Genomic DNA, 17,414 nt, shown 5'->3' with positions numbered 1-17,414 from the left:
TATTGTTTCAACTAGCTCTTGTGCATCGTGTGTTCTAGAACCTGTCACTTTCAATATTTTTCTATAGAATTTGAGAAATGATGGATTAGCAAATTCGACGGTATTATGGTATTCACTCCATGTATCTTTTGTAATGCTCATATTCTAGAATTGCAAGCTTAGTAATGAATTAATATGTCGCACAAAGATGGTTTTTCATGTTGATTTTTTGGGTGTTGTAGTATGCTTGAGTTGGTTTTGCAAAATTTTTGAGTTTTCCTTGGCTGCTGAATTGTAAGAGAAGAAAACTCTGTGCCTCATATTGATGTAGTATAGTATCTAATTGTGGTACTCTTGGAATGCAATCATCTAGTGGATGCATGCATGGAGTTGTTCTTATGCTGTGATGGGAATTTTTAACTCCATCATTAACTGCGGGCCTTTTGAACTAGCCCCTTTATTTTTTGGAAACTTTCTTTTCTTGGTTGGTATCTTAGATTTTTGTAACTGTTGGAGGTAACAATTTTATTGATATATGTGATGTGATTTTTCGGGATATGTACTAGATTTCTTTTGCTTGAAATTGAACTCAGTCTACTTGCTTGGAATTTTTCTGGAGGAAACTTTTTTTAAAATTTTGGTTAACTGGCATTTTGGTTAACTGGCTTTGACACACCATAACTCAACTGTTATGGTGTGTCAAAGTTTGAGTTATGTATCTGAAGGATTTTTTATTTAATTTTTTGCTACAATAATGGATGAGTTATGGTTTGGTTACTGGAAGCTTGTGGGCTCCCTATGAAATTGGTATGAGCAAGATTTTGGTATGTTTGTTTCTTTGAATTTGGTTCTGATGGCTTTGATTCTTGTGTATATAAAGTCAGATTATTGGCGTTTTGGTCATTGCAGTTTGCTTTATATGTTGCTAAATTATTATTGCTAAATGCAGTTGTGACAGGTTATCTGGGAACCAATTCTTGTTCAACTTGACACCTGATGTAAAATTCATTTCTGATCTGGACCAAGCCTTGATTGGAACTTCCTTTCTTTTGCTGGTAACTCATTCTTCATAAAAAAACACATTAACTTTCAACAATTGTTTATTTCACACTAGTTTCACAAGCAGAAGTCTATAGTATCATGTTCTACTTTAATCCTTTCGTAGTTAACTCTATCTTATTGATACATATATATTCCTGCAAGAGCTCTTTGAGCGCTTGGCAAATCTTCTAGAACAATATAGTCTATGCTATCCTAATTTCTGAGTATTATTTTTCTAAATTTTCTATTTTATCATTCTGCTGATAAATTCTTTGATTTTCTAGATATTATCATCGTTCAAATGGAGGTTGATGGATTTATTCCTTGGAATAATTTCTTCGATACTTAATAATTAATTTCCAGAAGTGTCTCCAACTTGAGAAACTATATGATATTCATATAAATGAAGAAAGTTATGTCAGATTGCCTTATAGAAACATTTAGCTCTAATTATTTCTTCTCAGTAACTCAAGCCAAAGTAAATCCCCTGACTTTTTCTTGGGAAAGTTGGAAAGGGCTTTGTTTGTTGAAGTGATGCTAAAACCAATAGATCGTGGTCAGTAGTATAGCAAGAATGAATCCCTCCTTAGTTCTTCCATTTGTTGCATCTAGGTGTCAGATAACCTTAGAAAGTGTGAGTAACTGTTATGATACTGCACTTAAAAAAAATGGATTACCTAATTGAGCATATAATAAGTATGCCCTTGGGCATTAGTATCATCGATAAACATTATTTCCTTTTACTTATGTGAAATTTTCTTCGTCATGTTATAGTAGAGTGAAATAATCTATTTGCCTCAGTTGGTGAATTTCACAGTTTGGCACTTCAATAAATGCGTTGCTAGGAAAAAAGAATTATGGAGGATCAAATTTTTATTTCTGATTAAAAGGAAAGGTTCCTTATAAAAACAATAAAATAAAATTATTTAAAATCCTATATCATGAGACTTAGTGCAACATAAACCAAATTATCTAAAACAATAAAATAAAAGCAATAACATTTTAAAGTTTATTTTACTGGATATAGACAGTGCAAAATTTATTTTAAAATTGGTCTATAAATTTTGTGTTCCTGATATAAAAATATTTGTAATCCTTTCCACTTGCCAGAGCAAAGCATGCTTTCGAGAACATGTTCAAATGCCAATGTGGGAGATTGGTATCATCATCTCTTCATCCTTCAGTACCATTTCCACCTCTTCCTTCCCAGCCCATGAGAAAATACTCGTTTGAGTTGGTGATGAACTCTTACCTCGTGAAAAAGCCTTGGTATTGAAATGTTTATTTTTGTCATTTCTCTTGTTACATTTAGACTATTTGTTTCTTTGTTTTTGGTGAACTAACCATGTGTTGTTAAAGGTCTTCGGTTTAATTGTACAGTGTGGGGATGCAGTGTGGTAAGGTCTCCATGTGTACAATGGAAAAAAGTCTTTAAGCTTAATGACAGGTAGTGTTTTTATCCATCCTACTCTTTAATGTAATGTTGCTCAATATATTTTAATTTTTCTTCATATTGTTTGATGTTCCAACATGAGAAGAGGTTAGAATTACGATTGCTATGTTGTTCAAACTTTGCCAAAGCAATCTTTCAAAATAGTACAACTAATTCTAGGCTTATCTTAAATGAAATAATTATTACTTAATAAACTTCTTTATTAATCATTCTTTTAGATAAAAGGTGTTCCCTAGTTACAAATGGGATGTTTGATAATGCTCATATTAGGACTCACTCTAGCAAGAAGGTAATCTATATAATAGGTTGTCGATCAACTATCCACTTAGTATCCATCCTACTCTTTAATGTAATGTTGCTCAATATATTTTAATTTTTCTTCATATTGTTTGATGTTCCAACATGAGAAGAGGTGTCTAGGCTTATCTTAAATGAAATAATTATTACTTAATAAACTTCTTTATTAATCATTCTTTTAGATAAAAGGTGTTCCCTAGTTACAAATGGGATGTTTGATAATGCTCATATTAGACTCACTCTAGCAAGGAGGTAATCTATATAATAGGTTGTCGATCAACTATCCACTTAGGATCAAATGCGTGGAGTTGAAATTATAGCTTGTATTTATCTACAAGAGTCATTTATTTCTTAGAGGTTACTTCTGGTATGAGTCCAGCTTTGAAACTTTATGGTTGCACTTTGATTGGTATAGCTCATATCACACTACAACATTTTGTTTTGTGTAGTTCATTGTCATTGTCATTCTTATTCTTTGTTTTTCTATTTTTTTTTTTCCAAACTTCCTTTTTGTCTCTAAAATAATCATTCAACTAGTTCATTGTCCTATTTTGTCAGAATTTTCTTCTGGTCAATGCAGTACTTGCTAAATGGAAACCGCAGGTTATGACGAATACAAGAGGATTAAGAAATTGGCTTTTTGAAAAGGTAATTATTTTTCTTTTTCTAGGTCCAAGGGATATTAACAAACTTCTTTGTAGAGTATGAGCATTGTGGTAGTCACTAATGAAGAGAATAGTCGATCCATTTTGTAGATATAATTTTTAAATTTCATTGGATAGATGTGAATTAATGTGATAACATTAGTTCCACTTTTTGCTTATATAATTTTTTTTTACTTTATTCTCTTGGGTTGTAATTCTGATATCATCGACATATCCTCAGGCTATATTATTCTATAACAGCCCTGGGCTAGACTCTTTTCACAAATATCCCTAGAAGATTGGTTTTCTCAACTTATTGGTATTTTATCCTCAGAAGTGACTTGTCTCCTAGTCTTATTGGTATTTTCAATATTATACCTTATTGATCTGCTCGGTTGGGACATTATTGGACTTCTGGTATTCTTGGTTTTCTGGTTATCATCCTCCACACCAAGGGATCAAACTTCTTTCCTCGGTCGGGACATTATTGGACTTCTGGTATTCTTGGTATTCTGGTTATCATCCTCCTGACCAAGGGATCAAACTCCTTTCCTCGGTCAGGACATTATTGGACTTCTGGTATTCTTGGTTTTCTGGTTATCATCCTCCTGACCAAGAGATCAAACTCCTTTCCCCGGTCAGGACATTATTGGACTTCTGGTATTCTTGGTTTTCTGGTTATCATCATCCCGACCAAGGGATCGAACTTCTTTCCCTGTTAGAATATTATTGGACTTTTGGTATTCTTGGCTTTCTCATTATTATCCTCCCGACATAGGGATTGAGCTCCTCTCTCCCGTCAGGACATTATTGATATGTTGTATTGAGATATTATTGGACTTCTTGTATTTCTGGTTTTCTAGTTATCATCCTCCCGACCAAGGGATCAAACTCCTTTCGTCAGTCGGGACAATATTGGACTTATGGTATTCTTGGCTTTCTTGTTATTATCCGCCTGATATAATGAGCTCCTCCCATCGGTCTGGATGGATCTTCTTAATGGTCGTGAGATCAAGCTCCCTTTCTCAGTTGGATTATAATTCTGGTACATATAGATATTATTATTTTTCTCCCCGGTCCAAATGAAATGGATATTCTTGTATTATGGCTTATTCTTATTCTTAGCGTGGGATCGAGTCCTTTCATCTCGGTCCAATGAAATGGATATTCTGGTATTCTTAACATTTTTATTATTTTCCTCACGACCAATTATCTAGTTCCTCTCACTGGTTAGGGCAAGATGGGAAAAGAGGGATTCCTTTTGATTTTTTTACTCTAAGGTAGTAGCTGATATTTAATCTACCAAACTAATTGTTACCATTATTCTTGGGTCATTGAATCCTATAATTTTATGTATTTTTGCATTTTAACTTTACATCTTTCCTATTTGATGTTGATATTTTTGTTTGTCCTCTTCTCATTCACATGTTGTTAATTAATTTCTATTCCTAAATTAATAATCATTACTTTCAATAATGGTGTGAAATCGATGACAATTAAGTAGATTCTCTTAGCCTCGGTCCTGCTTATGTTGTGTTGAAACTTATAGAAAGAAAATTCTTATGCACTTGTTTGTATATGTTCCTGCTAACCAATTAAATCTTTTGTTGCTTAAATTTGTCAGCATTTGTGATGTAGGTGTTCTAGATATCCTAATGATGTATGATACATTTTCAACATCATGTCAATCAATTGTTATCCGAATATTTGGTCGTTATTGGTCTTCTGGTATTCTTGTCTTTCTGGTTATTATTATCCTCCAGACCTCGGGATTGACCTCTTTTCAATTAGGATGGATCGGAGTTTTGGTCTTCTTAATATTTTTACTTGTCCCATGATCGTGGTATTCAGCTCCTCTCTCCAATCACATTATATTGGACTTCTGGTATTCCACGCTTTTTGCTTATCATCTTCCCAACCAAGGATCAAACTCCTCTTCCTCGGTCAGAACTGTGTTGGACTTCTGGTATTCTTGTTATTCTTATTTTGTTCTTCATTTCTAACTTTTTTCACTATTAGCTATGAGTTTCAATGTTTTATTCTTAAGGCTTTGCTTTTAGCCATATGCTTGTGTAATGTAGGCTTCTCTTGTTTTCACAAGTTCTGTAAAATACCGAAAATAGGCGAATATTAATAAGGGAATTTTTCGAAATTTTTGGAAATTTTTCGGAAATTTTTCGGAGCTCTTACGGACGAGTTAACGGGGATAAAAACGGGGCCCGGAAAAGCCTGTTTAGGCTACCCCATTTAAGTGAGGAAAAGTTATTTTTCTTTTTCTTTTTCTTTTTCCTTTTCTTTTTATTCATTTGCTTACTCTCCCCGCCGAACCCGTGCGTGCCATTTCTCTTCTCCTCAGCCGAATTCATCCGTGCCCTAACCTCCTAGCGCCGGCGGTTATCTCTTCTCCTCCGATTGAACGCCGGCCAAGCTTCTTCTTCCCCTCTCTTCCGAGCTGTGCTGCCCGATTCTGCCCTAGCGCCGGCAGACGACCGCCGCCCTGCGCCGCTGCCAACTCTTGACCCGAGCAGTGCTATCGGCTGTGCCCTAGCCGAGAATTGCCGCCTCCTCCTCTTCCCTTTTTGCTCCCTGACACCGTCGATCTCCACGGCTACTAACACTGAACGTGGCCACAACAGGGAGGATTCCAGCCCTCTCCCGATCACTCTTCATCGATCTCGCGGCGCCACCAACCATCGAACGTTGCCAGATTTGTCATGCCTCCCCTATTTGTTGATGCTACTGCCCTCCGACTATTAGGTTTTTTATGCCATGCTTGGATTGTGTATTTCTATTGGTATATCATATATGATTCGTATACCTAGATTATCTGATACTTAGGTTTTTGTGTCATATCAGATTTGTATACCTCTATTTGTATATCATATCTGATTCGGGTGTTTAGACCCTGATTCTTTGATCTGTGTATATTGTTGGTACATATGCTATGGAAGAGGGATATGATTTGGGTCTAGGTTGTTATACCTTAGAGGACTTGTATACCCTAGATCCGTGGATTTGGCTTACTGATACTGTGGTACCCATATTATGTATATATAGATTTTTTTTTCTATGCTGATCAGGATATTCCATACTTATTATGTTCAGGACATAGGTTTTTGATATTCTATCTGACCTGTGTACTCTAGATCTTGGTATGTGACCATTGATTTTACCGTACTCATTTTATACATATGGATATGGTTATGTTGATCAGTTTATGACTATGCTTAGTGTCATGCATCATGATTGCATGCTGCGCGATTGTCGGCTCCACTATGGTTGAGCACATCGCCAGTTACATGTACTGCACACACCACCACTCATGGATTAGTGGTATATCAGACAGGTGGGCGGTTCTGCTGTTTGCTCCGTTGGTCATATGACCCGGCGTGGTAGCCGGCAGTCTGGTTCCGCTGGCATATAGTGTAGCAGCGTAGTAGCCGGAGACGGTGGACTCTGTTTGGCTCCGTTGGTCGGTGACTCAGCGTGGTAGCCGATACCTCCCGTCATCGTGTACGGGAGTTGAGAGCATTGAGCTCCCCATTTATGATTTGGGGTCACAGGACGAGTACTCGACAAAGATCCCGTCCACTCGGTCACTCATCAAGAGTAGTGACGACAGAGTGCACCCCTACCCACTCGGTCTCGCCATTTGTGTGTGAGATGACTTACTGGGGTGACCAGGACGCATCATTAGCATCATATGCATTGATGCATTTATATTTTTATGATTGTGTTTGCTGCATTTGGTTGCTGCATTTTGGTTGGATACATACTTTTGACCTGCATACAGGATTATTGACACTTTCGGTTTGACGACCCCTTTTGTCTGGATAGGAGTTCCTGGTGAGTACAGCTTCCTCAGTTACCTTTCAGTTTTATATATTCCCTATATATGATTAGGAAGCTGTATTCCATGTTTGTTGCTGTTAGATATATCTTACTACTCATGTCCATTGGTATTCGCTGAGTTGTTGAACTCACCCCCGTTGACACTATCTTTTCAGGTACCAGGTTATTTATGGTGTCGCTTGGAGCATCCTGTCTGCTGGTCCCCACGTCACATCAGAAGCCAAATCTCTGCATTTTTGGTTATTTGATCTTGGTATATGAGATGTATGTATTTGACTTTGTGTGTTTTGGTTTTGTGTTCGGAGTGTTGATGCTGTATGTGATGTTTTGTATTGGTTGTGTAAGCCTAGCCGGCTAGCAGTTTTGTGTTTTGGTTTTGGTACAGCCGAGTGGGCTGCTTTATTTTTTTTACTGCGTGGTTGTGTCAGCCAGAGGCTGAATTTGATATTAACTGCGTGGTGTTTGTTTCTTTTATTGTTATTATTCCAGCCGCATGTGGCTGAGGTATATGGTGCTTGTAGAAAAGTTTCAGATTGTCCGCCGTACAGGGGAGATGCTGTCGAAATTTCTTCGGACAGAGACTCCTCCGGGGCGTGACAAGTTCCATATCTAGTATCTTCTTTATTTGTTTGAGAATGTTCATGTATTTTTGAGAATTCTACTATATTCATATTTTGTACACTTTTGTATTGTAGTTCAATCAAGTTATAATCAAATTATGAGGGAATTATGTCAGAAATTTTCCTTACTCTAGGGGTCTTTTACTTTTATTTATTAACATGATTTGATGTTTGCTTGTAGATTGAGTCTATTTAGACTTCGAGGTAGTAATCAGTAAAAGTATCATTAGTTAGCTTCATTGATAGTATTCATGAGGTTCTATATATATATATATATATATATATATATATATATAGATAGATATATGACAAGCTTATTATTCTCGCTATTCTTATGATGATCACGATTTCTAGCTTTTCACTAGTGGCTATGATATTCAATGTTTTGTTCATTGGGCTTTGCTTTTAGCCATATGCTTGTGTAATGTGGGCTTCTCTTGTTTTCACAAGCTCCTCTTCCCTGCTGAATTATAATCCATATTCACATATTCTTGGAATTCTTTTGCTTATCATCTTCATGGTCGTGGAATCGAGCTCCTCTCTTCGGTTGAATTATAATCGGTATTCGCGTATTTCATGCCTTATTCATGGCCGTAGCATTGAACTCTCTCCCCGATCAGATTATAATTGATATTTAGGCATTCTACGCATTCTTTTATTTATTATCTTCTTGGGTATTGAGCTCTTCTTGGTCGGTATTTATATATTCTGGGCCCACTCTCGGAGAAGCAAATTGTTGGTGTTTGCTCAAATTTGGTAACCTATTCTCTCTTTCTTACTTGTCTTTTAATTTATACTGCACTCATCAATTGAGACTATGCTAAGTCTTGCTCATTTCTTTTGCTTATCATCTTCATGGTCGTGGAATCGAGCTCCTCTATTTGGTTGGATTATAATCGGTATTCGGGTATTTCATGCCTTATTCATGGCCGTAGCATTGAACTCTCTCCCCGATCAGATTATAATTGATATTTAGGCATTCTACGCACTCTTTTATTTATTATCTTCTTGGGTATTGAGCTCTTCTTGGTCGGTATTTATATATTCTGGGCCCACTCTTGGAGAAACAAATTGTTGGTGTTTGCTCAAATTTGGTAACCTATTCTCTCTTTCTTACTTGTCTTTTAATTTATACTGCACTCATCAATTGAGACTTAGCATCAATTGAGACTATGCTAAGTCTTGCTCATTTCTAGCCCCATCTCTTTCTAGTTGGGCATACGAGATAGTTGTTGCTTTGCGTTTTATTTCTACAAAAGATGTACATGCTGAAGGTCAAGTTCCCAAAGGCCCTTCATTGGGTATTTTTGAGCAAATAGTTAATGGTCTATCGGTGTCATGTAAAGTTCGACCATTTTCAGCAGATATGTTTATCTTTATGTTTCCAGTATTTTTCTGTCTAAATTTAGTTATCATTCAACTTTACTTGTCGCTAGCTTCATTGCTCATGAGCATATTCTGCTTTCTCCCAAGAAGACTACTTGCATTTCACGATGATTGCACTTCCTACTTCTGAGCCTCCATGGCTACTAGACCTGGGAACTTCTGATATGACAAACACTTCTGACATATTTTCTAGTATTGGTTTGTTGTTAAAATATTTTCTCCCAACAAATTTTTCTTTATAACTTGTTCACTATTTTTCATTCTCTTTATTGCTAGAGTGTTAGTTTAGTTTATATTAGTTTTAGCTCATGAGCAATTGAGTGTCAATTCTTTTAATTGATATGTCTCTCATGTCGAAAGAGGGTTCATTGAGGTGCCTCTTGGAGCTACATGGGTTCAGCAATAATGCGAGCTTCGGGATTTGATACAATTCAGGTACAATGGTTTGCTAACTTATTATGATATTGTGAACTTGCATTTATGTTATTCTCCTTAACAGATATCATTTGTTTTTCCTGTTAATGGTGGTTTTACAATGAAGTTGGCTGTTGCTTAGTTTTGTTCCAGTGGAATTGGCAGCCATGAAGTGATTCTTGTAGATTTTGAGGTAAACAATGAAGAAACTAGCTTTTTCTTGCCATGCATCTTATCATTAAAATGGAGTGATAGAAAGATCTGAGGTGTCAGATTCACACTTGCAAGCATCAAATGTGTTTGTTATGTCATTGTTTTTCTTGTATACTAAATTACTAATAATTTCTTTGCATTCTATTTTGAGTGTTTGTGTTGGAAATGAGATATCTTGGTGATTGTGGGGCGATTCAATCTTCTTACTAGCTTTCTATATTTCCCAGTGCCAATTAATGGCTCTCATTGTGCTAGTGCTAATTTAACATTAAGATCTATAGAGGTATCTACTTGTTTGGTCCTAGCATGTCAATTTTTTCTATATTTTTCAGGGTCAACAAATGGGATATACTTGCTTTGTGTAATATATCATTTTTTCTATACTTGTTTGGTCCTAGCTTTACCAAGGAAGGATTTGAGATCACAAAGTCTTCAGTCTAGAAGTGTTTATGATGACAATCTTTCAAGTGTGTAATCTAGTGGAGTCATCACTTGTAATTATTATCTATATAAATAGTAAAAAAAGGACATCTTTATGATTGCTTGTTCCACTTTATAGTCATATATTAAAAAGAGTTGAATTAAAATTTTCAAATAAAGTTCCCAAGATCATTTTTATGTACATTGACTTCTTAAGTTGACATATGAGACCAATCTCCTTGAGCAACAAATCTTGTATGATGTTTCATATAGATCCTAGAGAGAGGAAGGGTTAGACAGAGTGAATCTTGGCCACTAGATAGAATTTATCAATTCAATTAATGCCATAGACGTGAGTATAGCCCTTAGCTACTAGTCGAGTTTTGAGATGATCAACAATGTTGTTTGGTGATTATTAACTAAGAAGATCCATTTGCTATCCATGGTGGACTTTCCTAGATAAAGAGAGACCAACCCTAAAGAGCTTAAAATTGTGAGATTTATCTCATTGATTATAGTTTTTTGCCACCTTGGATTTAAAAGTACTTCTGAAACATGTTTTACAATTTAATCATAGACATAAAGAAGACATAAAGAAGACACAAAGATAGAGTATTTGGGTGACAATTTCATAGGATATATAAAATGAGAAAGTGGATAGGAATTGTATTGCTTACATTGTGGAAAAACAGTGTCAGAATTAGTAGGGGATTAAGGATAATGATTAGTGATTCAAGAATGGGAGAGTTTTAAAGATGATGGAGTGGCTTCTTTGTGTGATTGTTGACTATATACCTATAAGGAAGTTGCCTCTTGGGGTGGGTCAACAACAACAAAGTGTACATAGAGGTTTATAGATGGTGGTGTAAAGGACAATAGAATAGAAACAATAACACACATATAGTGATAGAATAAAGACTTAGATGATTTCCTTAGTTGTAAAATTTTCACTTTTGGTGGACGAATTAGCTTTATGTGATCAACGATCATTGATAAAGGAGAATCTTAGAGACAAATGTTTATTAGGATGACAAGGTTCAATGACATTGGTAACTTCATTATCATTGTTAATAATCAAGATTATACTCCATGCATGTGAAATGAAGAATAAAGTTGTTATGATGTGCAAATAACTTTAGAAAATCAAATATAGAGAGTATGCATTTCTAGTAATCTCCCCATCTCAGTTGTCTTGAATTTTAGTAAATAAATTGAATGTTTCACTTTGATTTTCATTTTTGGTTTTTAGAGGGGAATTTTTATTTCCATTCATGTATGATTTTTTGCTGTGTTGTTTAATAGGGTAACCTACAATTTGACTTAAAAGAAACTTGTATAATCTACAATATTTATTAATTGTGGCGTAATTTCAAATAATTTTTGGTTATCACAATAATTTTGTGTTCATCAATCACAATTCATTCTTTTATAGGTTTTGATTGCCCTTGTGAAGGATTACTTTCAGCGCTTTCTTCTCGATATCATCCGAAATTGTTCTCACCAAAAGTCTTCTTCTTTTGTGATGGGCATTTGACACGTTTTTAGGGAAATTTCTAGTTTTTTTGTTTTTTCCATTCTTTTTAATTAATCCAGTGCAACGCTTTTTAACTCTAATTTCAATGATGACACAACATTTGCCAAGATCCTTGGGCGTCATCTTTCAAAACTACAAGTGGTTCTACCTGTAATTTTGGATGGTATGTTGATTATATTAGTCATAACTTTGTACATTTATCTCATGTTTAGCATCTTCTTCAAGGCTTGCTAATAAAAATGAATCGGTTTGTGAAGCTACACTAAGTGCTAGCCATGTCTGTTGAGCATAATGTGACAACCTTTGTTTCTAAACATGTTTACTTTCATCCTTACTCTGTTTTTTTTTATTTTAATTGGGTAATAAAATTACTATTTTAGTGATAATTGGTGTATATGACAACTCTATTGAACTTCTTGGCGATCTTCTTTTCAAGGTAAGATTTGTTTAAGATTTTGTTATCTCAGGGATCTTTGTGAATAAGGAAGAGCTTATGGCTTTGCAGGTTGCTGGAACCTTTGGAAGAGCAATTCTTGAGCTTGAGAGTGATGACGAAGGTCCAAGCACAGAGGCACATGGCCTCGCAATTATTGAGGTCCTTGGGCAAAGAAGTCGCAATGAAGTTCTTGCTGAAATTTATATGGTTCGTAGAGATATTAACTTGACTTTGCATCAATATGTGGTATTCTATTGTGTTTTGTTTTCTTATTGCCACATTATTATTTTGCACAATGAATTTAATGTTGTTGAACATAAAACGATCTCATATTTTTTATGTTTGGCGGCACTACATGTATGGAAGACTATCTTCTTTTCAAGGTAAGATTTGTTTAAGATTTTATTATCTCAGGGATCTTTGTGAATAAGGAAGGGCTTATGGCTTTACAGGTTGCTGGAACATTTGTAAAAGCAATCCTTGAGGTTGGGAGTGATGACGAAGGTCCAAGCACAAAGGCACATGGATGACCTTGCAATTATTGAGGTCCCTGGGCAAAGAAGTCACAATGAAGTTCTTGCTGAAATTTATATGGTTCGTAGTGATATTAACTTGACTTTGCATCAGTTATGTGCTATTTCTTTCTATTGTGTTTTGTTTTCTTGTTGTCACATTACTATTTTGCACAATGAATTTAATGTTGTTGTTGAACATAAACGTATCTCATATTTTTTATGTTTGGCGGCACTGCATGTATGGAAGGGCTTATGACTTTGTAGGTTGCTGGAACCTTTGGAAAAGCAATTCTTGAGCTTGGGAGTGATGACGAAGGTCCAAGCACAGAGGCACATGGATGACCCTGCAATGATTGAGGTCCTTGGGCAAAGAAGTCACAATGAAGTTCTTGCTGAAATTTATATGGTTCGTAGTTATATTAACTTGACTTTGCATCAGTTATGTGGTATTTATTTCTTGTGTTTTGTTTTCTTATTGTCACATTACTATTTTGCATAATGAATTTAATGTTGTTGAACATAAACGTATCTCCTATTTTTTATATTTGGCGGCACTGCATATATGGAAGACTATCTTCTTTTCAAGGTAAGATTTGTTTGTTTAAAATTTTGTTATTTCAGGGATCTTTGTGAAAAAGGAAGGGCTTATGGCTTTGCAGGTTGCTGGAACCTTTGGAAAAGCAATTCTTGAGCTTGGGAGTGATGACGAAAGTCCAAGCACAGAGGTACATCGATGACCTTGCAATTATTGAGGTCATTGGGCAAAGAAGTCGCAATGAAGTTCTTGCTGAAATTTATATGGTTCGTAGTGATATTAACTTGACTTTGCATCAGTTATGTGGTATTTCTTTCTATTGTGTTTTGTTTTCTTATTGTCACATTACTATTTTGCACAATGAATTTAATGTTGTTGTTGAACATAAACGCATCTCATATTTTTTATGTTTGGCGGCACTACATGTATGGAAGACTATCTTCTTTTCAAGGTAAGATTTGTTTAAGATTTTCTTATCTCAGGGATCTTTGTGATTAAGGAAGGGCTAATGGCTTTGCAGGTTGCTGGAACCTTTGGAAAAGCAATTCTTGAGGTTGGGAGTGATGACGAAGGTCCAAGCACAGAGGCACATGGATGACCCTGCAATTATTCAGGTCCTTGGGCAAAGAAGTCGCAATGAAGTTCTTGCTGAAATTTATATGGTTCGTAGTGATATTAATTTGACTTTGCTTCAGTTATGTGGTATTTCTTTCTATTGTGTTTTGTGTTCTTATTGTCACATTACTATTTTGCACAATGAATTTAATGTTGTTGTTGAACATAAACGTATCTCATATTTTTTATGTTGGCGGCACTGCATGTATGGAATACTATCTTTTTTTCAAGGTAAGATTTGTTTAAGATTTTGTTATCTCAGGGATCTTTGTAAATAAGGAAGGGCTTATGGCTTTGTAGGTTGCTGGAACCTTTGGAAAAACAATTCTTGAGCTTGGGGGTGATGACGAAGGTCCAAGCACAGAGGCACATGGATGACCCTGCAATTATTGAGGTCCCTGGGCAAAGAAGTCACAATGAAGTTCTTGTTGAAATTTATATGGTTCGTAGTGATATTAATTTGACTTTGCATCAGTTATGTAGTATTTCTTTCTATCGTGTTTTGTTTTCTTGTTGTCACATTACTATTTTGCACAATGAATTTAATGTTGTTGTTGAACATAAACGTATCTCATATTTTTTATGTTTGGCGGCACTGCATGTATGGAAGACTATCTTCTTTTCAAGGTAAGATTTGTTTAAGATTTTGTTATCTCAGGGATCTTTGTGAATAAGGAAGGGCTTATGACTTTGCAGGTTGCTGGACGAAGGTCCAAGCACAGAGGCACATGGATGACCCTGCAATTATTGAGGTCCTTGGGCAAAGAAGTCGCAATGAAGTTCTTGCTGAAATTTATATGGTTTGTAGTGATATTAACTTGACTTTGCATCAGTTATGTGGTATTTCTTTCTATTGTGTTTTGTTTTCTTGTTGTCACATTACTATTTTGAACAATGAATTTAATGTTGTTGTTGAACATAAACGTATCTCATATTTTTCTTGTTTTGCAGCACTGCATGTATGGAAGACTATCTTCTTTTCAAGGTAAGATTTGTTTAAGATTTTGTTATCTCAAGGATCTTTGTGAATAAGGAAGAACTTATGGCTTTGCAGGTTGCTGGAACCTTTGGAAAAGCAATTCTTGAGGTTGGGAGTGATGACGTAGGTCCAAGCAGGGGCACATGGATGGCCCTGCAATTATTGAGTTCCTTGGGCAAAGAAGTCACAATGAAGTTCTTGTGTTGTTTTCTTATTGTCACATTACTATTTTGCACAATGAATTTAATGTTGTTGTTGAACATAAACGTATCTCATATTTTTTATTTTGGCGGCATTGCATGTATGGAAGACTATCTTCTTTTCACGGTAAGATTTGTTTAAGATTTTGTTATCTCAGGGATCTTTGTGAATAAGGAAGGGCTTATGGCTTTACAGGTTGCTGGAACCTTTGGAAAAGCAATTCTTGAGGTTAGGAGTGATGACGAAGGTCCAAGCACAGAGGCACTTGTACGGCCCTGCAATCATTGAGGTCCTTGGGCAAAGAAGTCGCAATGAAGTTCTTGCTGAAATTTATATGGTTCGTAGTGATATTAACTTGACTTTGCATCAGTTATGTGGTATTTCTTTCTATTGTGTTTTGTTTTCTTGTTGTCACATTACTATTTTGCACAATGAATTTAATGTTGTTGTTGAACATAAACGTATCTCATATTTTTTATATTTGGCGGCACTGCATGTATGGAAGACTATCTTCTTTTCAAGGTAAGATTTGTTTAAGATTTTGTTATCTAAGGGATCTTTGTGAATAAGGAAGGGCTTATTGCTTTGCAGGTTGCTGGAACATTTGGAAAAACAATTCTTGAGCTTGGGAGTGATGACGAAGGTCCAAGCACAAAGGCACACGGATGACCCTGTAATTATTGAGGTCCTTGGGCAAAGAAGTCGCAATGAAGTTCTTGCTGAAATTTATATGGTTCGTAGTGATATTAACCTGACTTTGAATCAGTTATGTGGTATTTCTTTCTATTGTGTTTTGTTTTTCTTATTGTCACATTACTATTTTGCACAATGAATTTAATTTTGTTGTTGAATATAAACGTATCTCATATTTTTTATGTTTGGCGGCACTGCATGTATGGAAGACTATCTTCTTTTCAAGGTAAGATTTGTTTAAGATTTTGCTATCTCAGGGATCTTTGTGAATAAGGAAGGGCTTATGGCTTTGCAGGTTGCTGGAACCTTTGGAAAAGCAATTCTTGAGGTTGGGAGTGACGACGAAGGTCCAAGCACTGAGGCACATGGATGACCCTGCAATTATTGAGGTCCTTGGCCAAAGAAGTAGTGATATTAACTTGACTTTGCATCAGTTATGTGGTATTTCTTTCTATTGTGTTTTGTTTTCTTGTTGTCACATTACTATTTTGCACAATGAATTTAATGTTGCTGTTGAACATAAACGTATCTCATATTTTTTATGTTTGGCGGCACTGCATGTATGGAAGACTATCTACTTTTCAAGGTAAGTTTTGTTTAAGATTTTGTTATCTCAGGGATCTTTGTGAATAAGGAAGGGCTTATGACTTTGCAGGTTGCTGTAACCTTTGGAAAAGCAATTCTTGAGCTTTGGAGTGATGACGAAGGTCCAAGCACAGAGGCACATGGATGACCCTGCAATTATTGAGGTCCTTGGGCAAAGAAGTCGCAATGAAGGTCTTGCTGAAATTTATATGGTTCGTAGTGATATTAACTTGACTTTGCATCATTTATGTGGTATTTTTTTCTATTGTGTTTTGTTTTCTTGTTGTCACATTATTATTTTGCACAATGAATTTAATGTTGTTGTTGAACATAAACGTATCTCATATTTTTTATGTTTGGCGGCACTGCATGTATGGAAGACTATCTTGGCAAATACTCCCAAGGGGTTAAACACCCTGACAGTAGTAGAAGACAAGTGAGTTTATTTTGTTTTGATACTTGCTTGAATGCTTTTAGAATATATTTTACACTAGGTGCCTTGGCGATGTATACTTTAGCACATATTTATTTATGTGTACAATTCCAAAAGCCTTTTAGCGTTTTGTTAAATAATTCATGAGAATTTATTATATTGTTAGACAGTGCTAATAAAATGATCATTTAGTATTGTTGAATATACTTCACTTTTTTTTGGGTTCAGTTTACAGGAAATTCATTTCCATGAATGCTTAAGTATTGGAGAGTTTAGTTCGGTAAAGTACTTGATTAAGTGTTCTATGCTAGCGCTTGAGTCTTTATTTTTATCGTGTTTATTCATGATAGCTAGACTTTGCTTCAAAAGGGTGTAAGCATTGGTCTGAGTGAAGTTATGGCGAGTGCTGGTAAACACCAATAAACTTTATCGATGAACTTATTCCTACAATACATACAACTCTATGCGATAGGTTTGATTTTCTATTTTCTATTTACACATTTTTTTGTATGATGTTGAAAATTTATTCAACTTGTATGATCACTCTTCAACTTGTTATATAGCATGCA

General features: G+C 35.5%; 2 protein-coding genes and 3 long non-coding RNA genes across 6 annotated transcripts in view; all 5 read left to right on the top strand.

The window, feature by feature from the left end:
* Nucleotides 1-15,060, top strand: part of LOC122054963 — a 42,239-nt gene extending 27,179 nt beyond the window's left edge. The window contains exons 6-13 of the mRNA XM_042616372.1: nucleotides 13,069-13,210; nucleotides 13,374-13,390; nucleotides 13,464-13,605; nucleotides 13,774-13,790; nucleotides 14,255-14,306; nucleotides 14,665-14,754; nucleotides 14,923-14,939; nucleotides 15,009-15,060. Of these exons, the coding sequence (XP_042472306.1) occupies nucleotides 13,069-13,210; nucleotides 13,374-13,390; nucleotides 13,464-13,605; nucleotides 13,774-13,790; nucleotides 14,255-14,306; nucleotides 14,665-14,754; nucleotides 14,923-14,939; nucleotides 15,009-15,060 (529 nt within the window). The remainder of the gene's footprint in view (nucleotides 1-13,068; nucleotides 13,211-13,373; nucleotides 13,391-13,463; nucleotides 13,606-13,773; nucleotides 13,791-14,254; nucleotides 14,307-14,664; nucleotides 14,755-14,922; nucleotides 14,940-15,008) is intronic.
* Nucleotides 949-12,406, top strand: LOC122056630. The gene is made up of 5 exons (XR_006133329.1): nucleotides 949-1,034; nucleotides 2,138-2,289; nucleotides 2,401-2,467; nucleotides 3,329-3,418; nucleotides 12,359-12,406. It is a non-coding gene; the product is annotated as an uncharacterized LOC122056630 (long non-coding RNA).
* LOC122056633 lies at nucleotides 4,347-8,425 on the top strand. The gene is made up of 3 exons (XR_006133332.1): nucleotides 4,347-4,459; nucleotides 5,053-5,380; nucleotides 8,337-8,425. It is a non-coding gene; the product is annotated as an uncharacterized LOC122056633 (long non-coding RNA).
* LOC122056634 lies at nucleotides 12,442-12,752 on the top strand. The gene is made up of 3 exons (XR_006133333.1): nucleotides 12,442-12,496; nucleotides 12,656-12,672; nucleotides 12,742-12,752. It is a non-coding gene; the product is annotated as an uncharacterized LOC122056634 (long non-coding RNA).
* A 282-nt stretch (nucleotides 15,061-15,342) lies between the features above and the next one.
* LOC122056628 lies at nucleotides 15,343-16,621 on the top strand. Of its 2 annotated transcripts, none has more exons than XM_042618678.1 (6): nucleotides 15,343-15,471; nucleotides 15,640-15,656; nucleotides 15,726-15,867; nucleotides 16,037-16,053; nucleotides 16,123-16,260; nucleotides 16,483-16,621. In XM_042618678.1, exons 1-6 carry the CDS (start codon nucleotides 15,373-15,375, stop codon nucleotides 16,490-16,492), a joined length of 423 nt encoding a protein of 140 aa, XP_042474612.1. In that variant the 5' UTR covers nucleotides 15,343-15,372; the 3' UTR covers nucleotides 16,493-16,621. The 2 variants fall into 2 exon arrangements, with proteins under 2 accessions (XP_042474612.1, XP_042474611.1); XM_042618677.1 differs by having other exon boundaries at nucleotides 16,123-16,413.
* Nucleotides 16,622-17,414: the final 793 nt, after the last annotated feature.

Source organism: Zingiber officinale, chromosome 3B (genome assembly GCF_018446385.1).
Source record: "Zingiber officinale cultivar Zhangliang chromosome 3B, Zo_v1.1, whole genome shotgun sequence".
NCBI lineage: Eukaryota > Viridiplantae > Streptophyta > Magnoliopsida > Zingiberales > Zingiberaceae > Zingiber > Zingiber officinale.
Note: the sequence above shows the minus strand (reverse complement) of the source record. Positions and strands in the feature narration are given on the sequence as shown.